This window comes from Pantherophis guttatus, chromosome 2 (genome assembly GCF_059756535.1).
Source record: "Pantherophis guttatus breed Tessera chromosome 2, ASM5975653v1, whole genome shotgun sequence".
In the NCBI taxonomy this organism is placed as follows: domain Eukaryota; kingdom Metazoa; phylum Chordata; class Lepidosauria; order Squamata; family Colubridae; genus Pantherophis; species Pantherophis guttatus.
In genome coordinates, this window is record NC_142064.1 from 158,331,500 (window position 1) to 158,356,733 (window position 25,234).

Consider the following 25,234-nt stretch of genomic DNA (forward strand, 5'->3'; position numbering starts at 1 on the left):
TGAACATGCTGGGAAGCGTAGTTCTTCTTCACGATCGCAATGAACAAAGAACGGGCTTTGTTCTACAATTTTAAAAAAAGCACTTCCGTATCGACGGCAGCTTTTAGAAAAATGGCCCTTTGAAACCCTTACTGATTTTTTTGTACTTTATAAAGGTAAAGCAAAACTAGATCTCCAAGTTGTCCTTTCAAACTGGAAAACTCCACTTTTTAAAATATCTGGTTAAAATATCTAAAATTTCTTTGAGATAGGAGGAAAACGGGCTTGATGATTCTGTCTCGTTTTTATAAAGACATATATAGTTCTCAAACGCACAGGGAGCCCTAACCAAAAAGAACAGCTACCACTGAGCTAACTCATAGTTTTCCTGTTCTGACCATGATAGCTTTATATACACCCAGAACATCATATGCGGCTGCTGTTCAAAGGGAAGAATATCTACCTGCAGTTTGAGACTAAAGCAAAATAAAGTAAAGTGGTAATTTGTGCAGCAATTTTGTATTGCTGACAGATTCATTCCCAAACTACATCCTTTGGGCCAAGTAATGGACAACTATGATAAAGATGTAATTTAGGCTCTTTTTTTTTTATTATTGCTTTTCATCTCTCGTGTCACAATAGATGTCACAGTGTGAGAGCAGAGGTGGACTGTTTCAAAGTTCCACATAATATCTCTGGTCTCAATACATCTGCAGCTGAGAAAAGACAGGGGCAGGAAGCTCAGTCCTTGTTTGACCTGAAGGAGTTCAGTGGAAAGACAGCGGAGAAGAAAACAGCAGGCAGGCAGCAATTGTTCCTTTCCTGGCTTCAGCCACTTGAAATTATGTTTAAAATCACCTGGAACAGAAGAAATAGGGACATGTAATTATTTTCTTCTTGCAGGAGTAATAAGTTCCCATTGAATCAATCTATTTGTGCTTGCAATGGGCCTGTGAGTATAGGATACTTTTGCTGTGTTTTACAAAATGAACTTGACAAACTGCAAAAAAGGGAACAATCAGGTTGTACTTTAGAGATGGGTGCAACAATTCATATTGTTGAAAATGGCCCCTTTGATTGTATGTTGGCTTCCTAAATTAGCTTTTCACTGCCACGGGAGACAGATCTGAACAGAAAAAGCCCAAATTATTAGCCACATTGACCTCATGCAGGAATATGTGTAGGTAGTTTTAGACTACAATAGCAATTGGATCATAATTTCCCTTGCCGAGCAATGCAATCATAAAGCATGATCACATCACTTAAGGATGGCAATCTCTGAAGTTTTGATTGCTATCATTAACTCAGTCCCATGTTCATTAAGTAAGGCAATTTCCTGCTGGCTTCCTACAAGCAAAATCAGTGAGGAAGCCAATAGGAAGTTGCCAATTATAGGTTCTCGGGCAGGTAAGTAGCTACTGCTTGGTGTGTGTGTGTGTCCACAGCATAAATAGGGTGCACAGGATAAATGAGAGGCACCGCACAATTGGTGCACGAAAAGCACCATGCGAGTCAATGAAGGATGTACAAGAGGTGCTGCATGGGAAGGGGAGGTGCATGGATATGTAGTCTGAGTGCACAAGTGAATGTGAGTGGCTGACACAGAGTGAGCCCAGAAGGGCTGGGGAAGAGTGTGAAGGTGGGGCAGACTTACCCCAGTGATTTGCAATCTTCTCTACTGGCTTCCCCTTTGATTTTCTTGGGAAGCCAGCACGGAAGTTTGCAAATGGCAATCATGCAATCATGGCGACTTGGCAACCAGTTATAAATGCAAACTGGTTGCCAAGCACACAGATCATGGGGATGCTGGGATAGCTAAAAGTCTGAGGACTGCTGGTCACCATCATCCATTAAGTGCTTCCGTAACTTCAAATGGTCCCTGAATGAGTGGTCATAAGGTGAGGACTGTCTTTATGCACTTTGTTCCCTAGTAATGTGGGATCCCTTTGTAGCTCTGTAATGCTCATGCTTGAGTGTTGTGTGGAAACTTCCATTTCCAGCCATTTTTTCAATCCTTGAAGGCCTGAATCTATCCATAATTTTAATTGATTTCAAAGAGGCCTATAGAAACTACAATTCTGTCTTTCTTTAATAAAATATTGTAAGATGTATCATTAGAATAAGGAAAATTCAACACATCTTGATCTTGTGCAGTCATATTTTAACCAACGTCTTTGTTTTCTGTGTACTAATCTTAAAATCTGCTAATCTTTCCATTTTTTTCATCAAAACTTCAATTCCTTTTGAAGGGCCCTGTAACATCAAAACTAAACGATAAGCAAAAGCTCTTGATTTAAAGGACTCATTTTTAATTTTCAAACCCATTATATTCTCATCTTGTCTAATGTCTCTATTCAACACTTCAGGAACCAAAATAAACAACATAGGAGACAATCCTGTCTTGTTCCCTTCTGAATATCATGTGATTTAGTCAGATCACCATTAACTGTAACTCAAGCTTTTTTGAGATGTACGGTAGCTATTGACTTGGTTCCATGAAGAAAATTCTCACCAAAAACCAAATCTTCCATAATTTTAAACAGGGACCAATTCAAATTGTCAAACATTTTCTTGGCAATTAAGAAATGTGAATGACCAATTATTTTCTAAATGTCATGACTGTCTGAAGCATAGTTTATAGCACAAGTTCAATCCAATCTGCTCCCAAATGCTTTCATTTTTACTGCCAAATCTCTTAGCCACTATACCTGTGTGAGGAGATAGTTCTCTTGGGAGAGTTTCTCAATGATATCAAAGTGATCTGTGCCTGCTAGGTCTAGCAAGGAGACCTTCCAACCTGCTGTACGAAGAGCCTGTGGTGAAATAAAAGGAGTGTGAACAAAATGGCTCCCACCATGGCAGTTACAAGTGCATTTGCCCTGAGTACCCAACAAGTAGAAAGACAGAATGTAAATTAAATTAACAGCAACAATGATGATGTAGATCTCAGGATAGAATATTTAAAAAAAAACCCAGGAAAACAAAAACCCTCTGTATCTGTATTTTCACATCTATTTGTCTACTTGGGGAAGTTGAAGTTGCACAGTGAAAGGAGCCCATTTGACAACTAGCCCTCGACTTACAACAGTTCGTTTAGTGACCATTCAAAGTTACAACGGCACTAAAAAATGTGACTTATGATTGTTTTTCACAGTTACGACTTTTGCAGCATCCCCAGGGTCATGTGATCAAAATTCAAACACCTTGGCAACTGCCTCATATTTATGACGGTTGCAGTGTCCTGGGATCCCCCTTTTGTGAGTTTCTGACAAGCAAAGTCAACGGGGAAGCCAGATTAACTTAACAACCACAGTGATTCACTTAACAACTGTGGCAAGAAAGCTCGAAAAATGGGGCAAAACTCATTTAACAAATATCTCACTTAACAACAGAAATTTTGGGCTCAATTGTGGTTGTAAGTCGAGGACTAGTAAGTCGAGGACTAATGTATGCATTTTTAGTCTTACATTTAGATATATAAATGTAATACACATTTTCGATGCACACACATGATTATTACTTTGATTTACCCCCTACTATTTCACACTGATTACTCAAGGTAAACAATAGAATTAAAAGATGGATGAAAGCCGTTAAAATTATTATGCCTTTTAAAGGACTGGCTGAAGAGGAGCCAATATCAGCCATACTTGCTTAAACCCTTGTGAAATACAGGTAGTCCTCAACTTAAAACCATTCATTTAGTGACCGTTCAAAGTTACAATGGCACTGAAAAAAGTGACATGACCATTTTTCACACTTACGACTGTTGCAGCATCCCCATGGTCATGTGATCAAAATTTGGACACTTGACAATTGACTCATATTTATGACGGTTGCAGTGTCCTGGGGTCATGTGGTCACATTCTGCAAACTTCTGACAAGTGAAGTCAATGGGGAAGCCAGATTCACTTAAGAACTGTGTGACTAATTTAACAACTGTGGTGATTCATTTAACAACTGAGGCAAGAAAAGTCGTAAAATGGGGCAAAACTGTCTCCCTTAGCAACAGAAATTTTGAGCTCAATTGTAGTCGTAAGTCGAGGACTACCTGTATTTCCAAAGGATCAAAATGTTTGCATGTTTGTTCAGGCATGTTTGTTTCCATACAAAAGGGCGCATGCACATTTTTTTTTCTTAAGTGCTTTCTCTGATCATTGAATCCCTACATTTCAAATGGAATGCATAGTCAATATACCTGACAATATTCCTGAGACTGTCTGTGGAACTCAGGTGGGTCATGCTGGGCTACTGCAATGAGCACATTGCAAGTTTTCTTGTCTTTCACCTTTGGCACACAAGACAAAGGGCTATTCTTTTGGGCCACTGCACTGAAGAAAGAAAACACACTATTAAAATGAGTAGTGAGGTAAAGGAAGCAGACTTTGACAGATAGGCAGGTCTATGAATGAGGCCAAAAAAAGAAATAGCCCTTTCTATGTATAACTGTATTTTGAATGCATTTATCACACTAAATGCAAATGAGAGAATGAAGTCCATGGGTTCAAAAAACCTTGCTGTGGGAATATGTACAGTGTGTTTGGGATATAGTATTTCTACACATTGGCTGAAAAGGCGATGTGATATGCAAATGGAGGAGACAAGAAGCTACATGTATATAGACACGCACATCTAGAATACACAGAAGACAATAGAGAGAAAAGTTCTAAATCAAAGATAATGAACTAATCAGAGATTTAAATTATTTGGTTGTATACTTGTTTCTCCCTGTATGTATCACTCAGGTAGTTAAAGGACTATTGTGCCGGATTATATAAATACTGCAGCTTTAGCTGGTCATGTGTATATAATTAATATAGTACTTCCTGTTTGAAGTCAATTTGAAGAATTGGCAGTTACAAGAGAACTACTGTTACGATTCTGCTCTGCCCAAATTAAACAGTTCTAGGAATGTTCCTTACCGGCTCATCTGCAACAGATCATTAACATAGGTGTGCGTAATGGGCTCCAAATCATAAATACCGCTCACCAAAAAAACACCTAAGGTGAAAAATAATTAAAAACAATTAAATTAATAATTTAATAATTAAAATAAAAATCCAGATTGTTTTAAATCAGGGGTGGGCAACTGTGGCCCTATTACAACCTGTGGACTTCAACTCCCAGAATTCCTGAGACAGCCAAGCTGGCTCAGGAATTCTGGGAGCTGAAGTCCACAGCTTGTAAAAGGGCCACAGTTGCCCACCCCTGTTTTAAGTGGATTCCAGCTCCATCGAATATTCCAGTATGCATGATGTTCAAACAAGAGAAACTGAGGAAATAATGAGGCAAAAAAGTGAGAAAAACGGGATGAATTTCTCCCAGGCAATACCTTTGATGTTTGGCTCAACACCAAATTTTTCCCAATCTGTGGAAAGCACCATGGCTGCCAGATGGGCTCCTGCTGAGTGCCCAAGCAGGTAGACACCACTGCAAGAAAAGGAGACATGATAACAATGAGCAAAGAAGAGATGCTGACGGGGACAGAGAGGGGAAAACTGGCTGAAGTGTCAATCATTCAACATCTACTAAGCTGAGTTCTAAACCTGGGCAGGTTATCAGTGGAATCCAAGCTTCTCTTTCTCAAGGTTGCATGTTTATTAGTCATGCAACTTTTGCAGCCACTCTTACCTGATCCCTGTATATTGCTGAACTGCAAAAGCCACACTACGCCGCACCTGCTCAACCATCAGCTCCAGCTGGCCTGGGCAGAGAACACAACATCATGGTTAATCAGAGGAGAGCAGGGTGGTCATTAAACCTGAGCCACCATAACATACCTTTTGGAGCCACATCATAGCCAACTGCAGCCAAGGCAATGCCTTGGTTCACTAGGGGACATGCAGCAAACCCAGAAACATCTTTGCTAGAAAGAAACAAAAAATGTCAGTTGTTATAACAGTAAATGTTCTCCATCAAAAAAGATGTTCTTCTAGCCAGAGTGAAACTGACTGAAGTCTAGCAATTAGAAAATGTAGACCATTGCAGCCTCCAATACAACTCACCTCAAACTTTGCCAGTAGCCACCATGAATATAGAGGACCAGAGGAAAGGCTGAAATGGGATAACAAGTCACCAAAAGCATCGTCTACTGTTAACATTCCTCAAATGTACCATCCCTCCCTGTCTTTGTTCATCTTATCTAAGAGTTGTGGTGGCACAATGGTTAAAATGCAGTATTGCAAGTTAATTATGTCGACTGCCTGCAGTTTGATCCTGATCGGCTCAAGGTTGATTCAGCCTTCCAAGGTCAGTAAAATTAAGAGCCAGATTGTTGGGGGCAATATGCTGACTCTGTAAACTGCTTAGAAAGGGCTGTAAAAGCACCGTGAAGCATTATATAAGTCCAAATGCTATTGCTATTTCTCAGACATAGCATCAGCCCTTGCAGGTAGATCAGGTCAAGAAACCATCACCACAACAACTTATGAAGTCTAGTGTTGGCAAGTATATAATAATAGGAGATTCTTGAAAGCATGACAGAGACTTTCTCTCCCACCCTTACATCAAAATAATTAAAACAGGGCAAGTTTCTTAAGTTTCTTCCTGAGGCCATTTCCATACTCATCTACCCACGTCCAGCCTTCTAAGCTCTCTGTTTTCCTATTTCCCTACCCTGCTCCTTTCAGATCCCTCACCCCACTCTTTGTGCTCTTACTTTCAACATGTTTTTTAGGAAGATACACATCCAGTTTCTCTCCCTCACTGGAGCCATAGGGGACATTCAGCAGAGTTTGGGTGAATGCCTGGGCATTTCGAGTACCTGCAGAGTATTGGAAGAAAACACCAAGAAATGCAGCAACCACCCTTCCTAAATATTATTTGGGCTGCCCTCCTAGATGTTCCAGATGTCACTGAATCCCCATACAGACAGTCCTTGACTTACAACTATTGGTTTAGTGACTGTTTGTTACAGAGGTATTGAAAAAAATCACCTATGACAGTATTTCACTTACAACCATTGCCGCATCCTCTATGTTCATATGATCAATATCTGGTCTCTTGGCATCTAGTTCATATTTATGGCCACTGACGTGTCCCAAGGTCATGTGATCACCTTTTGCGAACTTCTGACAAGCAAAATCAATGGGGAAACCAGATTGATTTAGTAACCATGTTACTATCTTAACAACTGCAGTGATTCACTTAACTGTGTCAAGAAAGGTTGTAAAATGGGACAAAACTCACTTAACAACTGTGTTGCTTAGCTAGCAAAATGTTGGGCTTGATTGTGGTCATAAATCGAGGACTACCTATCGTCTCAACTGCATCTGATTCTGTTTGCTTTCTGGGAGAAACAGTGGCTCTTCACTTTGACACAACTTCAAAGGAAGGAGGTCTCCCCTTCATGTTTTTTTTCCAGTCTTGCCCAGCTCTTCCTTGGTATGTTTTTCTTTCCATACCAGAGGGTAGGTAGTCCATAAATCTGTATGGCCTAGTCATTAGAAATGCCATATCCGCCAATTTATTTCAATATTTTCTACCTTCTGGAAAAAGTTGAAGGCTGAGCTTTTCAGGAGTGCTTTGGGGATCTTGTTGTCATCTGTTGTATTTTATTTTATTTTATTTGCCTTATTTATTGTATTTTTTTGTCTTTGATGTTTGGCTTGTGAACAATCAGGATTTCTATGTTTGCAACTGTGTGCAAATTTTCAGAGTTTACAAACAAGGGAACACCTGCCACGACATAACTAATCCTGGCAATGGGAAGTCTATAGGAAGGTAGTCTGTTGGCTTACTCCATTTTTCTGGCTCTTGGATAGCCCATACCTTCAGCCATTGCTTTTATGTGTGCCTCAATCACAACATCCTTATCCAGCCGTGGAGTCCACCTGCTAGGGGAATATTGAGTCTCCAGCTCCTGTGTAGAAAGAAAACAGGATAACTTGTACAAAGGCAATGGCATCCTCAATACATAATGTGAACAGTTTCAGAAATAGATTGAAATGATGCTAACCTCAATTACAAAAAAATAGGTAGCTACCCAAAAGACAGGCAAGAGGATGCCTATATAAATTGCTGCACCTGTAATCCCTTCCATCTGTCTGCACAAAATGCCTTGTTGATTTATTTGTCTAGGGTTAATTTAGTTAATCTTAAATTTAACATTTCGTGACTGTTTCTCTGTGCATCAGAGTAACATGGACCCTTCCAGTCACATACAATTTATTCCCCAGAATTCTCTTAGCCTTAAGTTCAGTAACAGTGATCTAAATAATCGGTCTTCTTTCTACAACCCTTGTCTCCTCTCTGAACCTGGGTATGAAAGTGGCAGTATGTTGCAGCTAAGAGGAGAAGGAGCAGGAGGCATGGACCTGAGCAGCTCTGAAGAGCAGCCATGGAAGCTCTTTTGCATTGTGATATTCTTGTCATCAATGGAGCTAGCTGGTTAAACCTTCTGGGCTTTTGTGCTGTGAATAATTTTTGTGGCAGGGTGCAAGATTAGACTCAGAGAGTTCCTTAGGGATTCAGGGAACTAAACTTCCAAGCACATAAATAAATCTCCGAGTAAGTCATTTCTTAGCCCTTGTTCTAGAGCAAAATATGTCATACCTCTCCACTTCCCGTTCTGGAAACTCCAGAATCTTTTTTCTTTTAATGTCTCTAAAATACACCCACATTAAACAAACATTGACAATCTCTCTTCCCTCCCTTCCGCAATCATACACACACAAACATTACAACTATACCTCCTTTGTCATTTCCTGCCACTTTCCCATAGCAATGGCTAAGTTGTGGCTATATTCCTTCTCCTGATGAACCTGGGCTCAAGTGACGAACAAAGTGGCAAGAACATGTGATCCTACATAGCCTCTGACAAACAGTGCAGATCAGATTCAGCGTTTCTCCTTGACCTGTGGTCTTCCAGCTGCTCTGCAAGATGTCAGAAATTCCTGATTAGGGGGCTGTCGTCATTGGTCATACCAGCATTGGGGCTGCACAGAAAGCAGTTTGCTGTAGAACAAAGACACTGAGCAAACTCCGCTCCCTGTCTTCCTGCTACAATATCCAAGTACAAAAATCTGGGGAAGAAATGGTAATGTTAGGCCTGGCAATGTTATCTCTACCCCACCCCACCCCCTTTTTTAAGCTTATTTTAACTTGCTGATCTCTGTGTCTCTATAAACAAATTTTTCTACCATGCCTTCATAAGTATGCTGAAAACGAATAATTGGCAAATAACGTTAAATATTAACCTAGATACACTGAGAGGCCAGTCAACTTCTAAACATAAAAGCTGTTTTAAAAATGTTTTTATTCAGCATGTATCCACTTTAGTTTTGACTGCACCCACACATTACTAATATATACAGAATGTTTTGGTAATGTCTTTGTCTTCCATTTGTTAATCTTAAAACCTGTTGATGTACCAAATTATTTTATTTTTCCTATTAATGTTACAATTCCCTTTAAAGGATCCTCTAAAACCAGTAAAAACGCTGAGTTTTGATCTGTCCCCGTCCACACACACACACAAACACAGCCAGCCAAGGGTTAAGGAAACACTTTGGCACACACCCAGGTCTTAATCTCCAACTTGGCAGCGATTTACACACCGTCTGCCAAGTGCATTTATTTCCACAAAACAGACAAGATACTTAGCGTACAAAAGTCCAGTCAGAATAATATTTCTCTCAGCAGTTTCCGGACGAGGCTTTAGTGACTATCCAAGGTTTGCTTTGCTCGTCACAAGGATCACTGGCCACCACCCTCTATTATATAATCTCTAGGGTGTGGTCCAGTGACTCAGTTCTAATCCCTAGCACGCCTCCTGAGCTGCTGCAATCGTTTATCACGCCTTCGGAGGCGTGCGTCCAGGAATGATGTTTCTCCCTCACTCCCATCCGAGCCACCTGTCTCCCTGTTAATCTCCTCTCCCTCGGCCGGCACCTGAGACAGTGCCAGAGGGGAGGGGCCTGGAGAGGGAGGCCTGGCTGACTCCTCTTCCTCATGCTCAGAGCTTTCTTCCTCCGATGGGACAGGCTCAGAGGGCGGGGCCACAACAAGTTTGTCAATCGAAAGGATGGCAGTTCAGCAGTTCGAATCCCTAGTGCCACATAACGGAGTGAGCTCCCATTACTTGTCCCAGCTTCTGCAAACCTAGCAGTTCGAAAACACGTAAAAAATGCAAATAGAAAAATAGGGACCACCTTTGGTGGGAAGGTAACAGCATTCCATGTGCCTTTGGCGTTGAGTCATGCTGGCCACATGACCACGGAGACATCTTCGGACAGCGCTCTTTGGCTTTCAAAGAGAGAAGAGCACCTCCCCCTAGAGTCAGGAACGACTAGCACATATGTGCGAGGGGAATCTTTACCTTTACTTAAAAACCAGTATCAAATCAATTTTTTTTAACAGATTAACATAATTGGAAGGGATGTTGTAGGTCATCTAATCCAACCCCTTGCCCAAACAGGAGACTCTGGCCTACACCATTTCTGACAGATGGCAGTCCAGTCTCTTCTTGAAAGCTTCCAGTGATGAAGCTCCCACTTCTGAAGGCAAGTTGTTCCATTGGTTGATTGTTCTGTCAGAAAATTTCTCCTTATTTCCAGGTTGAATCTCTCCTTGTTCAGTTTCCATCCATTATTCCTTGTCTGGCCTTCAGATGCTTTGGAAAATAGGTTGGCCCCTCCTCTCTGTGGCAGTCCCTGAAATATTGGAACACTGCTATCATGTCTCCCCTGGTCCTTCTCTTCACTAGACTAGCCATGCTGTTCCTGCAACCATTCATTGTATGTTTTAGCCTCCAGTCGAATGGTAGGTTGCCCCCGGTTCGGACCAGTTCTATAGAACCGGCAGTAAAACCGGCGGGAGGCTCCGCCCACCGACCCTGACATCATCAGGCGGTTTCTGTGCATGCGGCCCCGTTGCGAACCAGTATAAAGGTAAGTAGAACCCACCCCTGCTCCAGTCCCCTAGTCATCTTGGTTGCTCTTCTCTGCACTCTTTCTAGAGTCTCAACATCTTTTTTATATTGTGGTGACCAAAACTGGATGCAGTATTCTAGGTGTGGTCTTACTAAGGCTTTATAGAGTAGTCTTAGTACCTCACTGGATCTTGATTGTATCCCTTGTTAATGCAACATAGGAGTGCGTTGGCCTTTTTGACTGCGGCCACACACTGTTGGCTCATATTTAATTGGTTGTCCACCAAGGCTCCAAGATCCCTCTCACAGTTATTGCTCTTAAGCCTAGTTTTACCCAGTCTATATTTCTAATTCTTTCCAGTTTAGTTCTGACATTGAATTTCCTGAATGGGAACAACTCTGAATGAGTTTGCTCATCCTCAGTTCCTAAAGAAGCAAGCATCATGCCCCATACCGACAGCCTTCCTCAAACTAATGCTCTCCAAATTTTGTGACAAAAGTAGTTGAAATCTCAAGTTATCAATTAGACAACAGGCTGAGGAGGTTGGATGAACCGTTTGCTTTGCCGACAAAAGAAGGCGGCGCTCAGCTAGAAAAGCAAACAGAACATTAATAGCAACAGATATAGCAAATTCCGAGATATCCTTCTTCCCTTCCCCCTTTTCCTTGCTTCGCAGCGCATGTTGGAAGTTCCTTACAAGTCGTCTAACAGGAATGTCGATAAGCACTTTTAAAGGGGGGGGGGGGGAAAGTCCCGCCTTGTTACTGATTGGTCGAAAAGTTCTTTTCTTCTTCTTTTTCTTCTTCATGATTTGCTTGACTGATGGGAACCGTCCCGATTGGTCAGCTACTCTGCTACAGACAAAAACCGCGCGCGCGCCTGAAAAAAAAGCCGCCTTTTGGGGATCCCGCTTTTGGAGCAGAGCAATCGGCGGGACCCAGTCGGTGCTATGAGTTGCATGATGATGCCGAGAGTGCAACCAGGATCCCCGCAGAAGGCCCGCGGCCAGATACAGGTACACGACAGGACGGTCCGCTTTAAGAATTTGAAAAGATCGCATTGTAGTTAAGGATGGAAAGTTTTAAATTTAGGGGGGGAGAAGGCGGTCAAGTGGAAAAACTGCTAACTCTTCATTTCCCCCCCCCCTCTTTTATGACAGGTCATCTTTGGACCCATGTTCTCTGGAAAAAGGTATGAAGGCATTAAAAATAGTTAGCACTGGTATCTAGATGCTGAGATGACTAGAAAAGAAGAGGGGAGTTTCAAGTGAAATAAATTGCTGGGGGAAGGGGGAAGCTGCAGAGGAGGAAGGCAGTCTGCAGGCCTGGTTATATTCAGCTAGGCCCATGCTTCTCCTTAACTCAGTAGACTAGGAATTAAAAGTATGGCTGAGATCATTTTAGCCATGAAAGCCAACTGGGTGACTTTGAGCCAGTCAGTCTCTCTCAGTCCAATCCACCTCACAGGGTTCTTGTTGTGGGGAAAATTGAGTTATTTGTAAAAATAATAAAAGCCGGATATAAACAAATAAAAATAAAGAATAGATTACACATGTATTACAACATATATAAAGTAGCACTGTCTTATTCTTTGAAACTTTGGCTAAGAATTTTAGAAGTTTGAGCTTTAATCTTATTTCAATACCATGCTGGAGGAGGCTGGAATAATCGGGGCAAAAATTAACTACCATTTTTTCTGTTTCTGATGATACAGTATACAGTACAAACCTATACCATTTCCAAGTACCATTGGAAATGGTATAGGTTTGGTATCTTTAGGGTGTATATTATCCAAGGGCCTAGATGCTCAATTACTTTGAAGTTATGTGGCCAAACTATTAAAATTGAGATTTTGGCTAATGCAAGAAGTGTTGATGCATGATAGAATAAAAAAGATTTTACTTCTTGATACTTTAGTTTTTTCTGAGTAGCGTTTGTCACAATGGAACTTTAATTCTTTTTTAGCACTGAATTGATGCGCCGAGTCCGTCGATTTCAAATTGCACAATATAAATGTCTACTAATCAAGTATGCGAAAGATACACGCTATTGCGTCAATGGAGTCTCCACACATGACAGGTGAAAATATACTATGAGCAAAGTAAAACAATATTTTATCACTTGGAGAAAACACTTTACAGAGATACGTTTTTTGGTTCAGGAAAACAGAGTTCATATGTGTCCTGTAATATTGTTTGAGGATTTTGTTTTATCATCTTCAAGAAACTGCAGTTAGTGTTATTGCCTCAGCATACAATATATCAGACACTTTTTTGGCCTTAAATATTGTACAGTGAAGCTTCATATAAGTCTCAATATGAGCTTTTAGAGAATTAGAAAAAGAATTTACAGATGATCGACAAGCATATGAAATTATTAATATATAAAAAGACATTGTTTCACAAAAATATGGCAAGTTCATTTCCTTATATAGTAACTTTCCCAATGATTTGTAACTATTTTACTATTCCTATATATACTTACACACAGTTCAATGTTTCTTTACAAATACAAACAAATAAGAAATGGCTCCTGTCACTTTGGAGGGAAGAAACAAAATTGCAAGAACAATATGAAAGGGTTTTTTTAGTTAAATGCTAGGGTAATCCAGAGCCCTTTTGTGTGCAGTTATGTTTTCATCACAAAATCATTCTTGTGAGGAAAATCACCCCAAACTCTTATGATTCAATTGTATGATTGTAACTAAATACACTTCTGTATATAACTTTTATTCTTTTGAAAGTTAAATAAGCTAAAATTGTGATCCCCTAATTTATCATATTGGTTGAGCCTTTCAGAACTTCAAATTTTATTTTTTCACAAATGTCATATATATTCCATATAAATAAGACAATTGCAAAAAGGTAAAACATTTTTCTACATCTTTTATTTGAATCTCTGCATTAAAATGTTTGCGATCAGATAGTCTTTAGGATTCAGAGGGTTGCTGTCTGTCTTAAAGAGGATCTGCAGGTTTTGGTATTTGGGAATAGTTACCCTTAAATAAATTTTAACCTGCTGCAAATACTTATCTTATAAGCAGAAACTTATGGAGGAGCGATGCAACCTAGAATTAAAGAGAAATTTCCTGACAGTAAGAACAATCAGTGGAATGGCTTGCTTCCAGAAATTGTGGGTGCTCCTTCATGTTTCAGATAGATTTAAGAATCAACCTTTGTAACACATTGCTGGAGGTTTTTAAGAAGAGATTGGACAGCCATTTATCTGAAATAGTGGAAGGTCTTCAGCTTGAGTAGGGGTTGGACTAGAAGACCTCCAAAGTCCCTTCCAACTCTTGATGTTCTTTCTGCACAGAAACACCATGGAGGCCATGTCAGCTTGTTGTCTTAAAGATGTCCAGCAGGAGGCTCTGAATTCCGCTGTGATTGGCATTGACGAAGGCCAGTTTGTAAGTTTATATTACCTGAATGTTTAAATGAACTGCCAAGTACTGATAGTTTCCGTGCTTAGTAGAGTTTGAAACTTAATTCTATACACATTTATGTAGGGTAAGACCCATTTTGTTCATTGATATTACCTCAGATGTGGGGCAACAGTGACGATATGATAGATCTTTATATTCTCTTGACTTGATTGTAAATGTGAATGATTAAAATGCAATCCTATGCATGCTTAGCCTGGAGAGCAAACTTCAGTAAACTCAGTAGGACTTGGTTCTTAAGCAAATGGATAAAATTGTGCTATGAATACCATGTAAATGCTTCTAATGACATAATCTTAAATAAATTGAAAATGCAACCAGATTTGGGAATACAAGTAGAATTTTGATCAATTCATCTGAAAAAGAGCATCATGGGGTTAAAGAAGGACACACACACACACACCGTTCAGAAGAATATAATTTTGCTCTTTATGTAGGAAGTGTGCAAATTTATTCTTTTGAATTATAAAACCTAGAAATTAAGCTGAATGATAGAATTGCAACAAATAACAGAAAATGATTATTTAAAATACTATATTCTATATACAATTTCTTTTACTATTGGAGAAAGCATATATTCAAAAGTTAATTACCACAAAAGATCCGTGGGAGGCTATGTTGTACTCCTGCTTGTAAGCTTCCTAGAGGCATCTCATGTACCAGTAGGTTCAGAATGGTGAATTAAGTAGATCTTACGTTCTTTGGAGGACCATCACTAACTTTATTCACAACAAAACAGCATCTTAGACATTGTTTCACGAAGTTTCTAAAGGCTGGAATGAGGGAATGATTAACTTTTAATTTTCCCAATTAGTTTCCAGATATAGTTGAGTTTTGTGAGACAATGGCCAACGCAGGGAAGACTGTCATTGTAGCAGCCCTTGATGGAACATTTCAGAGGAAGGTAAATCCCTTTAAATTCTTCATTAGAATTTCTGGATAGTTTATGTCCCAGATCTACAAAATATTTCATGGTTTCATTTCAGGCTTTTGGGAACATCTTACAACTAGTCCCCTTAGCAGAGAGTGTCGTGAAACTTAACGCTGTTTGTATGGAGTGTTATCACGAGGCCTCTTACACTAAAAGGTTGGGAACAGAGAAAGAGGTAAGGCTCCAATAAAAGCTCTCCCTTTCTTTAAAGCTATTGACAGTGAGAGATATTGCCTATTATAGGTTGAGAACAGCAAAACCTTTTATTTTTAAATTTCATCCTACTAGGTGGAAGTAATAGGAGGGGCAGATAAATATCACTCAGTCTGCCGGGTCTGCTATTTCAAAAATCGACAACAGTTGGTATTGGAAAACAAGGAGAACCTACTAGGTGGGAATAAGCCCATGGATATTAGTGCCTCCAGGAAAGTCTTGGCTACCCGTCAGATCATGCAATGGAGTCCATCTAATTGAACAAAGGAAGCAAGAGATCTGATTCTCAGGTGGATTTAAATAAACATTTTCCTGTCCTTCCTTCTAGCTTTGTATTGTTAAGCTGATCTCCCTCCAACACATCAGAAAGAGTTGCTTTTATGAAGAGCAATAAGGCTTGAGGACATTATAACATGCTATAAATAAGGATGTTCTATATTGAGAATTGCACTGGTTTCTTAGTCTCTAGAGGGAAGATTTTGTAATGTCATTAGTGGCATTTCCTCTTGCACAAAATTTCCCCAAACGGTTTAATTCAGAGTTTTAACGGCCGTAATAGCTAAAGTAAATTTACTAACAGCAAGTTGCACTATGAAACTGGAACATTGTTTTTCTAAATCCATCAAATTGGGGTTTGGGAGAAGGGGAATTCTTATTCTATTCAATAGGTAATTCATTTAGAATGAAACAGGCTGTTGGGGTATAAAGACTGAGTAGGGTAACTGAACAAAATGTATTTTTATTTGGTGCTGTGTATATCTGCCTGTAAGTAAAGATCTGGACTTCCAAAGAAAAAGGCCCCTTTTCCAGCCCTTATAATTAATTAATTATAACCTTCCTGGATAGAGACTTGACATCTTACATTATCGACTTAAATATATTCTACTTTTGCTTGATTAATTTATTAAACTGTGTCAGTCATTTTAAATATTATATTCCTGCTTTATGCTTTCTACATACTGTCTAGCATTTTGTGATGAATATCTGCATTTCCTCTTTTTGAGTAAATGTAATCTTTTTACACTGAAAACATCCCCCGTGTCTTGCTTTTGTTGTCTTAGGAGCAGAAGTATTAACTTCTGTAGTGGAAACTGAAGGGCTGGTTTTAATAATGATGTACTGAATAAAATTAATCTTAAAAGTTTTATGTGCAAGACTTAGTAGTACCAGTTCATCTTAAGAATATTTAGGTTCAGTGACAAGAACTTTATTACTGGTTTAAAATGTATTCTAGAGTTACCCTACCACCTTGTTAATGCCCGTTGATATAACAGGCATTATATTGCCCTAATACGTAAAGCTCTTAAATCATTAATCAGGAAATGGCTATATGTATGGCATTCATTGGAGGGAAATTACAGCCGAAAATGCTGGGAAGTTTAAAAATAATTACTCCCAATAATCTTACCCTAGTTATTCCTAAACAGTATAGATGATCTTCACACAAAAGCTATACAAGCTTTTTTTTTTTTTTTTCCAGACAAAAAGCAGGCAATAAAGGCTAGGCTAAAAGGGTTCATGCTTTTTAAAAGCTCTACTGCTGTCCATATGCTAAACAATATACCCTTGACTAGTTATTACTCTTTCTGTAAACTAAAGTATTTGTCCTCTCCCCTAAAATTATAGGATACATCAAAATCCACATTATGTTCTAAGGGATGCATATAATTCAACTTCTACTATGGCAAAAAGATTTAAAACACTTCAAAGCCCCAAGATTGCGATATTTGCCTGAAGTTTCCCAAAACGTGCAATTAGAAAACAACCGTGTTAACAGACACAGGCTATGGATACAAAAAAGCCATTCTCTGAAAGTCTTGTTAATGGAGATGTATAAATCATTGTGTGCAGAACAGCCATTTTTAGCTGGTTTCTGCCTGAACTAAAATACATCAATTTTGAATGTTTTGGTCTGCATACAGACTAAAATTGGGTGGGGTGGGGGGTATCTCTTATTCCAGTGGTAGACTGAAACAGAGATGGTTTTAGATAGAGCAAGAATGGTACCACATGCAGAGGCTGACAGTCACAGCAGGGAGGAAGGAAAGGCACTGTGAAGATTGGGAATAGGCTTTGCAGTGCTTTTGGGGCAGGAACTGCTGGGAAGATCAGGGCAAGAGAGGAAATGGGATATGCTGTGCTTTGGCATTGGCTGCAGTTGAAGGCAATATGCCTATTCTATTCATCAGAAAAATCCTGATTTGAGTTTGATCAAAAGACCGTATTGCAGCTATTGTTCTTGAGCTCTTCTAGAATGCAGTGTTATGGGTTCAAAGCAGTGTATTTTCCACTTCACACACATTCCTATTTGTTAGTGAATCAGGAAAGGTTAGGGGAATAAAATTTGTAAGAGTGAGTTTGTCTTTGGTACATTATTGAAAACCTGTAGGTCTCTACAGAATGCTTAAAACAGGTCTTACAATTCTTCATGGAGCCAAGTCCTTCCCACTTTTAAACCAAAGAAAAGGTACGATATGGTAAATTCAGTTGAATCACTAATGCAATACGTGTAAAGCTTTATCTAGAAATGTTTTTAATTGATTTTGGTATCAGCAGCTGAAATGTTAGAAAGCACTGCACAGATATTTCCCAGTCTGGAAGGGTAGCACCACAGAGCCATAGGAACACCAGACCCATTGGGGGTCTGGAATGGTCAAGATGAACAAGCACACCAAGGCACAGATGTAACAGCACCGGGCGGATAGCAGTGGCAAGGATCCCACTGGGGCATATCCAGTAGGAGTACAGTCTTCCTCTGCTGCAAAATGCCTCTAGCTTTCCAGCAAGCAGCTTAGTTAGCTGCAGCAGTAATAAGACCAAGTAGTCAATACCGTTTCAGCAATCAATATGCCTTGCAAGTCACACAGCAAGCTTCCTGTGCCCACAAAAGAAACAGCATTTTTTTTTTTTTTTTTTTGCAAGAAGCAAGTTTTGAAAATAGTTGAAAACAATAGACTATCCCAGAACCCAATACATATACAGGCACAACCCGCAATCTTGGTTGTGGCACTCTCACAATTTCACAGTAGACATAGTCCCCACCCCGAGAAATGAATACACAGCACTAGAATACTATCCCTGCCAGCTGCTTTGAACAGTGTGAGTAACAATCAATACACAGGTGGAGGCTGGTAGCCCTCAGAGGTCTCTCCAGTGTGAGTGAAGGGTGGCTGCTGGTAGCTCTCATGACTGGCATTGGGGTAACTGGAGTATGGGGGTGTCGGACCTGGAGCTGGGTCGATGTAACTTTGGTCAAAATCTTGGACACCCATACGGTAACGCTGAAGGGCGAAGGCAATCAGGAGTCCCTATGGAGAGAAAGAGTTATTGCAATAGTAGGAATCTGCCCATAAAGACTTGCTTGCCAGAGAACTAATATCCTCTGCAACACTCAGCACAGTGTTCAGTGAACACGCCATCGCCTTAATTAATTTAAATCACACTGCAACTTATGGAATCGAACTGAAAAAGTTACATCTCATCGAGTCAGTTCTATTGTAAAAGGCGCCTGGATGCATTTCCCTGGGATTCCTTCATTCAAGGTTTTTACAGCCTTTCTATAAAAGAGAATAACTTCCATGTTCCTCAGGCAATTAGAAGGCTGTGTTAATGAGAATGAGATTTGAATCATTCTCTGGTTTTGTGCTGAGGTCCTTTCATGAAATAGCAAAAGCAAAACAGCAAAAATCACCAGTTTCATATCCTGTTTGTCAACCAGGCCAAAAAGCTGCTTGATCTCCCTAGGCTGACTGTTCATTCCTGGGCTTTCTTGAGACAGAGGAAGAAACTCTTTACTCACCCATGAAAAAATGGAGAAGAAACTGAAGGCAATTGATGCACGGGCAGAATCGGCCCCAATTCGTACATCGCTAATGGGCGTTGATGACCACTGGTTTGTCAGCACACAAAATCCAATAAACCACAAAAAGGTCCAAACAGCTAGACAGAGGATAAGAGAACACATCCTTATAGATTACATGATAGCATGAAAGCAACGTATTAACTATAGCTATGAAAAGTTACTGTACGATACATTAATCCTATTCTGATATTCTTGAAGAGCTGTGGTGGCGCAGTGGTTAGAATGCAGTACGGCAGGTTACTTCTACTGACTGCCGATTGCCGGCAGTTTGAATCTCACTGGTTCAAGGTTGACTCAGCCTTCCATCCTTCCGAGGTCGGTAAAATGAGGACCCAGACTGTTGGGGGCAATATGTTGACACTAAACTACCGCTTAGAGACAACCAAAGTACTGTGAAGTGGTATATAAGTCTAAGTCCTATTGCTATTCTTTTTTTGGGGGGGAAGGTATTCAAGTCAGCAATGGCCACTTTAGACAAATGGCCTAGAGCAGTGGCCCCCAACCTTTTGGGCGGCAGAGACCAGTTTCGTGGAGGGTGGCTTTTTTGTGGATCGGGGGATGTGGTATCACACTGCCTGGATCCCATGTGTGTGTGCAGATGGGGCTCCGCTCACTTGTGTGGCCCAGTTCCTGGCAGGCCGCAGACCAGTGGCAGTCTGAGCTGAAGACCCCTGGTCTACAGCATGGGCAGGCTTCATTCCAACTTCGTGATAGGCATTAGGCAATATACCTCTCAAATGCTTTGAACACTATCCCAGTATTCTTGATCATTGGCAATGATGGCAGAGACCGAGGAGAATTGTAGTCCAAGAAATTTTAAAGGACTGCTTGTTCAATGACTGAAGTTACTATGGGACTGAAAAAGGAAATTTCTGACCACTCACTCGTTCATGTTATAGCCGTTACAGCATCCAAATGATCACGATTCGGGTGCTTGGTGACCCACATTTATGATGGTTGCAGTGCTCTCTGGTCAAGTCACGTGACTGCCATTTGCAACCCTCACAGCCAACTTCCGGCAAGCAAAATCAACGGGGAAGCCAGCAGGAAGTCGCAAAGTATAGTCAAGTGACATTGCACTTAACTGGGTTATGTGCTTCATGATTGCAATCACACGACTGCTTAGTGACTGTAAGTGAAGACTACCAGTAATGACTTTTTATTCAGAGAACAGGCTCCAATTCTATGTTCTCTTATCCTTCAACAATTATCCTCATGAAGAAGCACCCAGAATGAGGTCCCCTCCCTTAAAGGCCCTTTGCCCTTTCACAAAGCAAACCTTAGAGGGCATCATTCCAAAAGATCTGAACAATTACATGCACGCACAGGGGAATAGGAGCCAAAAGGGGAAATGCTGTCCCAAGACTGGAAGAGATAAAAGAATTCAGCTGTGTTCTCCCCAGGGTCCTGTTTGAGTTCACATCTCCCAGAAGCATACCTGAGAAGGCTAGGTCGGCCATAACGAGGTACTTGCGATCAGTGGCACTGCTAATCTGAGGGAAGTAGATGTCGACCATAAAGAAAAATATACAAGCCAGGAAGGCAACCACACCAATGCCGATACCATAACGACAGGCATCCTCACTATGATTAAAGATGCAGTAAAGTTGAGAGTCTTTCATACTACTGGTGTAACCTTCCCCAATGATGCAGGAGAAAACAATGAGTGCAAATACCTGCAAAATAATAAAAGAGAGAAGGGGAAAAGGTCAATGCTAACACTTCCGGGGAAATCCCATAATAACCATTTATGGAATTACAGATTCCGCTAAGTTTTGAACTCAAACTCATGCCTGGCGCTATTCTAGGGCAAGAAGCCAACTTGCAATATTTATTGCAACTTTATTGGTATGCTGCCCAATCCCCAAAGACTTTAGGTCAATTAACATCATAAAATAAAGCTTTGATAAAAAGGAGGAGGAGTAACAAAACAAAACAAAGTAATTGTAATCGTTTAGCTCTGGTGTTCAGGCAATAGCCCTGCCCAAGCGGAATTCACTATTCACAGAAACTGCCCCACTTTTCCCTCCACAAACACAAGAAACTCTACCTTAAAAGGTTAATGGAATGGAATTGAAATAGGCTCACCAAACTACAAACTGAATGCTCACCACAGGCAATTAAGCACACCCTCAAGCAGGTGCTTCTCAAACCAAATCAGCACAGCAGCCTTTTTGTGTGCCTGCAGGACTTGGCTTTGCCTATAGACTACAATTTTTGAAGACAAGGACAGAAACGTCTAAAAGTTTTTTAAGCCACGGAATAAATTACTTCAAGTCTTTAACAATTACAAATGTTCAAGCTCCCCCACCTTCTTTAAAAGAAAGTTAAGAGCGTAGTAGAGTCAACAAGACAGCTGCCATCTACTTCCGTGTTTTTGGCTAAGGAAACCAGAGGGACGGGTCGGGCTCGACTTGAATGGGTCTTTTATCTGTCTACTACGGTGCCTAGACTTTATTTCCCTAAGTCTACAGTAGCAGCCGGAGCGCAGGGCATTGCCACGTTCTTTGCAAGGCAGGACTGGGGGCTTCAAAGCAAGGGAAGAGCGGAGCCATGACCGTGCTCGTTTGCTGGTCCTATCCCCGTTACATTGTAAGGGAGCCAGCCCCTCGCGCCGCCCGCGGACCATCAGCTGACCTCCCTATGACTAGGTTGCCGCACAAACAACGCTCGGTACAAAAACGGAGGGGTTTTATCTGGCCGAACCGAAGCAAAGCTAACCCGAAGCAAAGCCCCGACCCTCCGTCACCACCTCAAGGACCCGAAGGGGTCCTGCCCGGCGAGGGTCAAAAACACCTGTTTTGCAACGCAAAGGGCAAGACTTGATCTCAACCCGGCCTGAATCGGCCGTTAGTTTCCCAAGCGGCTCAGCGCCGCCGGGATTTTGGAGAAGCGAAACACCGAAGGGAAAGTCCTCTAAAGCATCCGCCCTGGGTTAAAGCAATAATCCCCCTCCGAGGGAACAGCCTTGGCCGTTCCTCCAGCCGGGGCCCTCCGCTTTACTAGCAGCGTTGCATGACTCTGCACTGCTCCGCTCAGGCTACTTCTAGGTAGGGGTCCCAGCTCAGGTGCGCAATAAGTAAACAAACACTCCTTTAGTGAGGTTCCACTTCAGTGGTGCCGGAACACCTAACCTACCGGCACTCCGGCCACGTCACGCGCCCTCGTCCACACACCCTAGTGAGAAGCCACCGTTCCAGGCGTGCCCGCGAAAGGGAGGGAAAAGAAAAGAAGCGAATCGGTCTCCGGCAAGTTCGAGCCCCGCTGGTGGTTTCAAGCTACTCCGGGGCTCGGACCAACTTCAGCCACTCACCGCACTGAAAATGCGTGCAATGACCTGTGGCTGCTGCAAGAAATGCCACAGGTCAAACGTGCCTCCCGCTTTAGGGGCTCCGTAGGCGCCTCCGCCACTCTCCATAACTGTCTGACGCTGCTTTCCGAGACTGTCCCAGCCCGGAAACTCCCTACTGCCGCCTCGCCCAAACTTGTGTTTGAGCGTTCACAAACCCCGCCCCTTGGGAGGAGACCCTGCCCGGGATCGCGGAAGCGAAGGACCGCGTGCTGGTTAAGAGAGACCGGAATCGAGGCTTCTGCTCCTGCTCGCCTCAAAGTGGTTCGCTTTCTCTTTCTCCCTTACTAAGGAAGGGAGCGCGCGCGAGTTAGGCGCGTGGGTTACGATAGGCTTTGCCTTATTGTAATGCATTTTCGGGCTGTGGTTCAGGTTTGGGATCTTTTTGGAAAGGTGGTGAAGCGACACAAGTCCGGTGGGGACAATACCAAGGGGAAAATATACCACTCAGATAAAACACATTTTTTTTTTAAATTTATTTTTATATGCCGCCCTTCTCCAGAGACTCAGGGCGGCTTACAATGCGTTAAGCATTAGCCTTCATACTTTTGTATATTTTATACAAAGTCAGCTTATTGCCCCCACAAACCGGGTCCTCATTTTACCCACCTTAGAAAGGATGGAAGGCTGAGTCGACCTTGAGCCTGGTGAGAATTGAACTCACAGTAATTGCAGGCAGCTGGATGTTAAATGCTGCCTTAGTAGGAGGCATTTGCCTCCTACGCCACTCAGGCTCCTTCAGGCTCCCACATTTCCCAGCTTCAGAAGATGACACTGTTTAATTGAGGGGCTTTGGAACAGGTCCACCCTTCCAGATCATGATGGACAGAAATCATGAGGCAGATGGTCCTTCAAATAGTAGCCCTATGCCATATAGAACTTTATAGGTAATAGTTACTATCTTAAATTGCATCTCGAAACCTGCTGGCAAACTGATGGCATCTTGCAGAGCAGGGATACCATGTCAGCATTACATTAAATTCAGATTTAAAAAAAAAAAATTTTTTTTTTTTAATGAAGTGTGCTTAATGTTATGCCAATGGATATTTTGCTTTCTCTGATAGTTGAGTAGTCACTCCTATAGCGATTATACTTTCCTATATATGCCATTTAGAAATTTGACCAAATTCAGGAGACTGAATGAGAAGCTATTTTCCCTCTGGAATTAGGTCCACCCCAGATCCCTGCAACTGCCACTCTGAAGATGTTTTGGAAGGCCTTGAAAAAACTACCGGTAGTAAGGTGGGTGGGATTCCCCTGCTTGTGACATTTTATGTTGGATTTGTTTGTTTATGCCCTCACATAATTATTTGGTAGTTAACTTTTGTGCTACTCTGGTCATTTTCTGTATATTGTTTTTATGTCCCAAAGGTGCTTTTTTCAGGAGGCAACTGTACTTTCTTGTTTTTTCTTTGAAGATGTTTCACTTCTCATCCAAGAAGCTTCTTTAGCTCTGGCAGGATAGTGGGGAATGGAAGGATTTAATCTGCAAGGAATAAAGCACCTTTGGAACAACCTGACCTGGATGACTGAGAATCTCTACAGAATATTGTTTTTATATTATTCTGTTGCAAGCTGCTTAGAGGCAGTTGGAGTTGAGCAGCACCCATGTTGAATAAATTAAATATGTTCTATAAACTGCTTGTTACATTGAAGGAACAGCAATCAGGATACAGGTTGGGAATAGTTCCTCTTTCTCTGAAGAGTGGACTGTATTCACGGTTGGAGAATTTTCAGTAAAATCTATCGACCTGAATAACATAATTCAGACCAAGGCCTTAGGACATCAGCTCCCTTTATGAAAAAAGAAAATGAATCAATTCTTATTGAATAAATTTTCTTTAATATTAAATGCAACAAAGGAAAGAGCACGTAGCAAGTAGTTAAATCCTGAGCAATTGTAGCACCTTTAATCTCATGAGATACATTTTTCTCAATTTCTAGTGTTATCTAATCTAAAATACACCAATTTTTCCAAACTCCACAGAAGTGGTTTTGATTCATTTGAACTAAATTGTATAGTTTACGGCCTTCCCCAACTTGCATCCAACCCTCACAAACATGCCCTGGCATATTTTTTCGGCCACGTTCCTATGACGTGCCTTTATCATGGCTCCTTTTCATGAGTCACCCTTAGCTGTACTAGTATTGAAACAATGTTCTCCTTACCAAGGATACTGCTGAAGGCCACTTTAAGGTATGTAAAAACTGTTTGCCTTTGGTTCTCATCACCTTAGAGAGAACTCGGGGGCCTGCAGTGACTTGAAACAGAAGTTTCAGAGGCAAAATAAGGATAAGCAATGAAGACCTCGAATTTAGATGTTTTCTATTCCCACCAACTCAATAGCAGGGGAAAGTCCTGAGTCTTGTTGGAATAAATTTTGAGTTCAAACTATTGCAACTGATTCAGTGTTTTAGATCCATTATGATTATGCAGGACTCTAGAAATCTAATACATGTGATTCATTAAATAAAACACCTATCATGAGTTTGTGTTACATGAGTCATAAATATGATGCAGTGGATTGAAGAGTTGGTCTGTGCTCTGATCAATAAGGTTCTTCCAGCTTCATGTTTAGATCAGGATA

General features: G+C 41.1%; 3 protein-coding genes across 3 annotated transcripts; 1 reads left to right on the forward strand and 2 right to left on the reverse strand.

Moving 5' to 3' along the window:
• Positions 1–559: 559 nt before the first annotated feature.
• On the reverse strand, positions 560–9,419 carry AFMID (arylformamidase). The gene is made up of 11 exons (XM_034412860.3): positions 8,670–9,419; positions 7,750–7,840; positions 6,638–6,742; positions 5,985–6,033; positions 5,760–5,845; positions 5,611–5,683; positions 5,312–5,409; positions 4,902–4,980; positions 4,178–4,310; positions 2,688–2,792; positions 560–837 (listed from the first exon to the last, which is right to left on the reverse strand). Exons 1-11 carry the CDS (start codon positions 8,697–8,699, stop codon positions 808–810), a joined length of 879 nt encoding a protein of 292 aa, XP_034268751.2. The 5' UTR covers positions 8,700–9,419; the 3' UTR covers positions 560–807.
• A 977-nt stretch (positions 9,420–10,396) lies between these two features.
• TK1 (thymidine kinase 1) lies at positions 10,397–16,580 on the forward strand. The gene is made up of 7 exons (XM_034412863.2): positions 10,397–11,865; positions 12,010–12,041; positions 12,815–12,928; positions 14,165–14,258; positions 15,106–15,195; positions 15,278–15,397; positions 15,511–16,580. The coding sequence occupies exons 1-7, from the start codon at positions 11,800–11,802 to the stop codon at positions 15,694–15,696; spliced, it is 702 nt and encodes a 233-aa protein (XP_034268754.1). The 5' UTR covers positions 10,397–11,799; the 3' UTR covers positions 15,697–16,580.
• On the reverse strand, positions 14,720–22,888 carry SYNGR2 (synaptogyrin 2). The gene is made up of 4 exons (XM_034412864.3): positions 22,611–22,888; positions 20,736–20,973; positions 19,235–19,374; positions 14,720–18,743 (listed from the first exon to the last, which is right to left on the reverse strand). The coding sequence occupies exons 1-4, from the start codon at positions 22,713–22,715 to the stop codon at positions 18,546–18,548; spliced, it is 681 nt and encodes a 226-aa protein (XP_034268755.2). The 5' UTR covers positions 22,716–22,888; the 3' UTR covers positions 14,720–18,545.
• Between the last annotated feature and the right edge of the window lie 2,346 nt (positions 22,889–25,234).

What these genes read in the sequence shown, in the direction of transcription:
- AFMID (XM_034412860.3), bottom strand. Translation starts at nt 8,699, where the DNA reads ATGGGAAAGTGGCAGGAAATGACAAAGGAG. An exon ending in GGCAGGAAATGACAAAGGAG is followed by an intron (nt 7,841 to 8,669) that starts GTATAGTTGTAA and finishes CTTTCTACACAG; the next exon opens with GAGCTGGAGACTCAATATTC. An exon ending in GATCTGTTGCAGATGAGCCG is followed by an intron (nt 4,311 to 4,901) that starts GTAAGGAACATT and finishes TTCTTTCTTCAG; the next exon opens with TGCAGTGGCCCAAAAGAATA.
- TK1 (XM_034412863.2), top strand. Translation starts at nt 11,800, where the DNA reads ATGAGTTGCATGATGATGCCGAGAGTGCAACCAGGATCCCCGCAGAAG. An exon ending in GGAGTCTCCACACATGACAG is followed by an intron (nt 12,929 to 14,164) that starts GTGAAAATATAC and finishes CTTTCTGCACAG; the next exon opens with AAACACCATGGAGGCCATGT. An exon ending in GCATTGACGAAGGCCAGTTT is followed by an intron (nt 14,259 to 15,105) that starts GTAAGTTTATAT and finishes TTTCCCAATTAG; the next exon opens with TTTCCAGATATAGTTGAGTT.
- SYNGR2 (XM_034412864.3), bottom strand. Translation starts at nt 22,715, where the DNA reads ATGGAGAGTGGCGGAGGCGCCTACGGAGCCCCTAAAGCGGGAGGCACG. An exon ending in TTGCACGCATTTTCAGTGCG is followed by an intron (nt 20,974 to 22,610) that starts GTGAGTGGCTGA and finishes ATTATTTTGCAG; the next exon opens with GTATTTGCACTCATTGTTTT. An exon ending in GGCCGACCTAGCCTTCTCAG is followed by an intron (nt 19,375 to 20,735) that starts GTATGCTTCTGG and finishes TCCTCTGTCTAG; the next exon opens with CTGTTTGGACCTTTTTGTGG.